The sequence below is a fragment of the Bactrocera tryoni genome, chromosome 2, assembly GCF_016617805.1.
Source record: "Bactrocera tryoni isolate S06 chromosome 2, CSIRO_BtryS06_freeze2, whole genome shotgun sequence".
NCBI classification, from domain to species: domain Eukaryota; kingdom Metazoa; phylum Arthropoda; class Insecta; order Diptera; family Tephritidae; genus Bactrocera; species Bactrocera tryoni.
Window position 1 is genome coordinate 64,301,484 of NC_052500.1, and position 5,947 is coordinate 64,307,430.

General features: G+C 34.2%; 1 protein-coding gene across 1 annotated transcript; it reads right to left on the bottom strand.

Moving 5' to 3' along the window:
• Positions 1-3,071: 3,071 nt before the first annotated feature.
• Positions 3,072-5,700, bottom strand: LOC120768836 (protein toll-like). Its single transcript, XM_040095587.1, is given in 2 exon segments — positions 3,072-3,264; positions 3,266-5,700. Coding segments are annotated over 2 exon segments (2,628 nt in total).
• Positions 5,701-5,947: the final 247 nt, after the last annotated feature.

The window sequence follows — 5,947 nt, forward strand, 5'->3', positions numbered from 1 at the left end:
TTGGAATTGGGAACTTATCATCAGTTGTTTGCCTCATTAAGTTTTCGATAATCAATAACTACACGCCACTGTGGTTTTCCCATTTTATCAGCCTTTTTGGGTTTAACCCATAATGGCGAATTGTAGGGACTATTACTCGGAACGATTATTTCTTGCGCTAACATATCTTTTATCTGCCTATCTACCTCTGCACGATGTACCACTGGATATCTATAAAGTCGACTGTAAATTGGAGTATCGCTTTTCGTTATTATTCTATGTTTAATTTCCGTGCTAAAAGGCAAATTTTCTCCTTCTTTGTAAAAAAGTCCTGATAGTTATTTAAAACCGTCTTTAAAACTTCCTCATCTTTTGGGTTTAAATGTTTGGCAAACTTTACTACTGAGTTTGCTTCTATTTCCTCTTCGCAACTAAGTACCTGTAAGCTTTGATTTCTTATATAGTCTTGTAGAGAATTTTCTTCTTCTTCACTGAAGTATAAAGGCATTGTTGCATCGTCTGTTTTTATTTTCCTATTTTTGTAATCAATTATTGTATTTAAATCAAATAAAATATTATTCCCTACAATGCCGTCAAAATAATTGTGAAATGGGTATTCTATAGAATTCACAAAATAGTTAGTTTTATTGAATTCTTTAAAAAGTGGTACACGAAATTGATTTTTTGTTAAAATACATCTTCCTAAAACTTTTAATGACCTTATTGTTGGTTTTACTGCATATTGGGGTCTACATAACTTCGGATTTATTACGCTAAATTCCGCTCCTGTATCTACAATGAATCTTAATTTCCTTATATGCGTGTTTACAATTATATAGGGTAGTTTTCTTCGGCTACTAATTGAAAATTTCCAATTTCCATTGGTTCGGCCGATGACTGGCCAGGAATATCATTATTCGGAGAAATATTATTACTTGTAGCAAATTGATTTTGATTTTGGGAAAAAAGTTTTCGTCCAATATTTCGAGTATTAGATGTGAACTTCGACTGTACCGAAGGGTTTGGGTATAAGTTATTATTATTCTGCTGTCCATATTGCTGTTGAAGTCGTTCATTATTGGTGTTATTGTTGTAGTAGTGTCCCCTGCTAACGCTGTTATTGTATGGTTCACCATAGTTGTTGTATTTGTAATTTTGTCCAGTACTATTACTATTATTGCAAAAATGATCTGCATTCGAATATATATTTATTTTTTTGTTATTTTGTTGTTCATATTTATTAGAATTAGTACAAAAATTTAATCGATTATTATATTTTAAATACCTATTTGATTTTATAATATCATACGAATCTTTTAAATCCTTAGGATTTCGGCTAACTATTATATATAAAATATTAAGCTTATTATAAAAATTTTCTATTGTTGAATCGCAACGACAAGACCTTATTTTATCGATTAATTCATCAACCGATTTTTTTTCTCCGTGGTTATCAATTAATACTTTTTTAATCAAAGGCCAAGTATCAACATTACCATTGATTAGTAATGATTGTCTTGCATTGCCAACGATTTTATCTTTTATATTTCCCATTAGTAAAATTTTAAAATCTACTGGGAAGACTCTAAAATTGGGATCATAGAATCAATTCGTTCTATAAACCCTAACGAAGAATTTTCATTACCATCATATGGTAGTATGCTAGAAAGATTTGTACAAATAAATTTAAATTAGCATTATTATCTAAGTTGTCCATTTTGACTGTGAGTTTTTTTACAGTGTAATCAAAAGTATTCTGGTGCGGTGTTGTTGCAATATTTATATTACAGCTGCTTTTTCTTCTTTTTATTGGCGTTTAGTTGTTGTAGTTGGATATGCAATTTTGTTGTTGAAATGTTGTTTTTATAAATACTTGCAGTAATGATGTTTTTTGTAGTCGAAAGTTCTGGTCTGTCCGAAAACGGCTTTTTTCCTTTTTCAAGGTGACCTTTTAGATATTCCCCAAAGAGAAAATGTTGTTGTAAAATTTTTCTTATTAGAACCGCTTTCGCTTCACTTCACTTCTTTCAAGTATCCTTGATGTAAATGTTTTTAATTTTTTTCTTATTGGAACCGCTATCGCATAACTTCTTTCACTTGTCCTTGAGGTGACCTTTATACAATTTGAAGGTGACCTTAACTTTTATAATTATTTTTTTACTTATTTTATTGTAATACAATAAATTAACTTCACTGTTTATTTAATTTCGTTGAATATCTCTATTTTTGTTGCTTTTACGCACTTTGAGTATTCAGAAATGTTTATGATTTGTATAAATTGAGGTGTTCTTTAAAAGTCTTCACATTTTTTTATTTTTAAATTTTATGTGTGTATTTTTTTATTATTCATAGCACTTTTCGCACTGAAAAACTCGTTTTTTTTCTTTTTTTTTTAAGTATTTAACTACTTTACATAAAAATAAAAATTTAACTTTTTATTTTCTAGCGTTTTAAGTTCGCGTCCGACTGCGGCAATAACAAGTCCGTTCTTTTCGAATGTAACTTTATTAATTTATTACAATTTCCAATCCTTACAGCTAGGAAGTTAACATAATGTATGTGAGCTTAAAACTAATGAGTGCAAATGTTTATTGTTGTTGTTATTATTTAAGAGAAAGAGAGAATTTAGTTTAAAGAAAAATCAATTAGCAAGTATGGAAATTATGAAATGAGAAAAACAGATATGAGAGGATAAGTAAGATAGGTAAAGAAGGAATGAAGAAGGAAGTGTATGTTGTTGGTAGTGGGAGTATTGGTATATGACTATATACAAACAAATAACATTGTGTATTTTTTAATTACATATACAGGAGAATTTATCTAATGGTTACTTGAAATATAATAAAATGGTATTGAAGAGTTTGTGCGATCACCCCTGTTTGGTGAACAGGTTGGCCAAGATTATATCCATCTTTCTCTTAGTAGGAACATTTTGAATAACTCTTTGTGTCACAGAAGAGTCGGAAGATTTCACTGAGTAGCTGTAACTAAATGTAATATATTTGTATTTTCATAAATATATGTAAATGTATTTGTGAAAACTCTTACCATCCTGCAACCAATTGCTTGACCACAACCCAACTGTGACAAATTTAAACAATTTCGTCACGCAAACGATTCATCTCAACTTGTCCCATAACATACATTCTGCCGTTAATTTTTAGCATATCGGAATTCCTCTCTCTACCCAATTTATGTGGCATGGCGTAGCGTAATTGGTCCCAAAATCTGATATCTTGTCAATCCAGATTTGTATTTATATCCAAATATGCCTTTAGCTCTCTATAATAACTCACTGTTCGAGATTTCACCATATTTAATCATTATTATGCGCGCACGACCCTCGTTCAACGAGCACTGATGCGCTGTGGGAAACTCCATGCGCGCCCAATCCGACTCGATGAAATGCTGCGAGAGCACAATGATCGTCCGACGTGACTGTTCCACCGATTCGATGATTTGTTCAGGTATATAAGCGCCAGCCAGCCAATTGCGTTCGTGCGTGCATACACGAAATGGTGGTTCGGACTGTTCGAGCTGCGGCAGTAATGTATGGTTGACGAAGTCTGCATCCTGGTGTGCATATGAAATAAAGGCATCGAATTTTTTATGCTCATCCAGCTCACATTCGTTAATCCAAAATCTCAATATGTTATGGCTATATAACCAGACTTTCACTTCTAATTTATATTTATAGAAGAGTGCGATAATGCAAAGTAAAATAATAATGGTTAACGCTATACTAATCAGAGTTGTAATCAAGTACTGATAATATTCAGCGTTAACAGGAGTTGCACACAATTCTCTCACAATTGCTATTAGGAGTGTATCGTTCGGCAGATTAACACAGAGTAACTGGTCGGCATCGGGTATGCGTCTCCGATGTGTGCGTATGGTGTACAGCAGTTGCAGCGTGGAACAGTTGCAAAACCAAGGATTTTCACTTAGATAGAGAAATTTTAGTTTTGTACTCTCATTGAGGTATGCACGCAAAAATTCATCATTTAAAGATTTTAAGCGATTATTTCGTAGATCCAAAACCGTCAAATTGGTTGGCAGTTGACTGATATTTATGCTCGTGATTTTATTGTACGACGCGTTGAGTTGTGAAACGTTACCATAGCCGAAGGTCGTGTTTAGCGGCAATTCAATGAAATTGTTATTGCTAATGTCGAGTATCGAACTCTTGAGCCCAACTTGCTCGGAGCGTGGGAGCTGTTCGATACGTTGCGCACCCTTGCAATTGATGTGCAGAAATTCAAATTGTGTGTAACAATTACATTCGATGGGGCACATGACTGGCTCCCAAGCACACAGTTCTTTAGGTTCCAGCTGCGCGAGATCTTTTACTAGTTTGGTTGACGACTGAACGCACTGTAAACCATTGAACAGCAAACGATAGTTTTCACTGTAAATCCAAGCCAATTTACAATCGCACACGATCGGATTACCAGCCATTTTGATTTCGGACCAACAATCGTCAGTGGTAACGAAGAAATTTTGTAAAGCAAAAATGTTTTCAATCAGATTGTGCTCTAGGTTTATTTCAAAAGGGCATGTTATGCTCACTGCTACAAGCCAATCCAAAGAGAAGTCGCGCAAACGATTGCCACTTAAATTGATTATTGTTGAGTTAATCTTGCCATCTTCGTAATTTTCTGGTTGCAACTTGATAATATAATTAAGGTGGTCGGCTAAATCATCAGTCATGCCCTTATACGAGTAGCTGTATTGAAAATTTTTTAGTAAGCTTGGTGTTCTATTGACGGAAGTCTCGGTGCTCCAAATAGTTTGCAGTTGATTCTGGCTCACGTCTAGCCTATGTAGGTAACGCAGCGGTTTCAGATTTTCCATAAGATTTGTACTGTCGTGCAGTTGATTGCCACCAAGTTTCAACTGCCATAACCAAGGAGTGTGATTGAAAAGGTGTGACGGTAAATATGTCAATGAGTTATGACTCAGATCCAGTATGAGAAGTTGACGCTGATTTGCAAGCAGACTTTCGGGCAATTCTCGGATTTCATTACGGCTCAAATTCAGACAATTCAATTGCTTTAGCGCTGCAAAGATGTTGGCGTCCAACATTCTCATATTATTTCCGGCTAAGTTAAGCTGTCTGAGCGCAGTGAGGTTCTTAAAGTGTGTTTGCGTCAAGTTTTGCAGCGAAAAGTTTCGTAGACTGTATACGCTAAGCGTAAGCGTTTCCAGTTGGTTCAGCGTAGAAAATGTGTCAGTTGGTATGCTTATAACATCTGCTTTCCGGATTTCATTACGATTTGATTTAATAATCAATTGTAAGTGAAGCATATTCATGACGGCACCATAATATTCCATTGTTCCTGCAGCAAGGTCATTGTTATTTACTAGTATTATTTTATTCAACTCCTGCATGTCTATTAGAATTTCCCGCACATCGTCATTCATATAGATTTCGTGTGTAAAATTCTTGCAATTTGTCACTTCCAAATAACGGGTTTTAAGTAAAATTGACTGAAATTTGCGATCGAGTAGATAATTTATATTAGTTTCTGTGCCTATGGAACAAATTACAACCAGAGTCCGTAAGTTGGAAGAAAACTCGATGTAAATATCATTGAGTCTGTCTACAATTGTACAACGAAAATCATCATCACCATAGCAGCTACATTTAGTCTTCTCATCGCTATAGCAATTGGGGGACCAAGTGAAGACTGGTTCAATAGTAGTTTTGATTAACGCCATTTCCGTAGTGTGCGCCAACAGAAATTTGTTCTTTATGATCAGTGGACTTAGTATGTAGGCGAGTATTACACACAAATTGCGCACTTTTAGTTTGTTCATATTTATTATTTTGCTGTTATTGTTTTTATATTTCCTCCACAATAAATCGGGCTTGCAGACCAACTCACTTACACTTACTGAAATACTAAAATATAATAACGCATTGGAATGCTTTTAGAAACTTAAATCGTGCTTTAATTCCTTATCA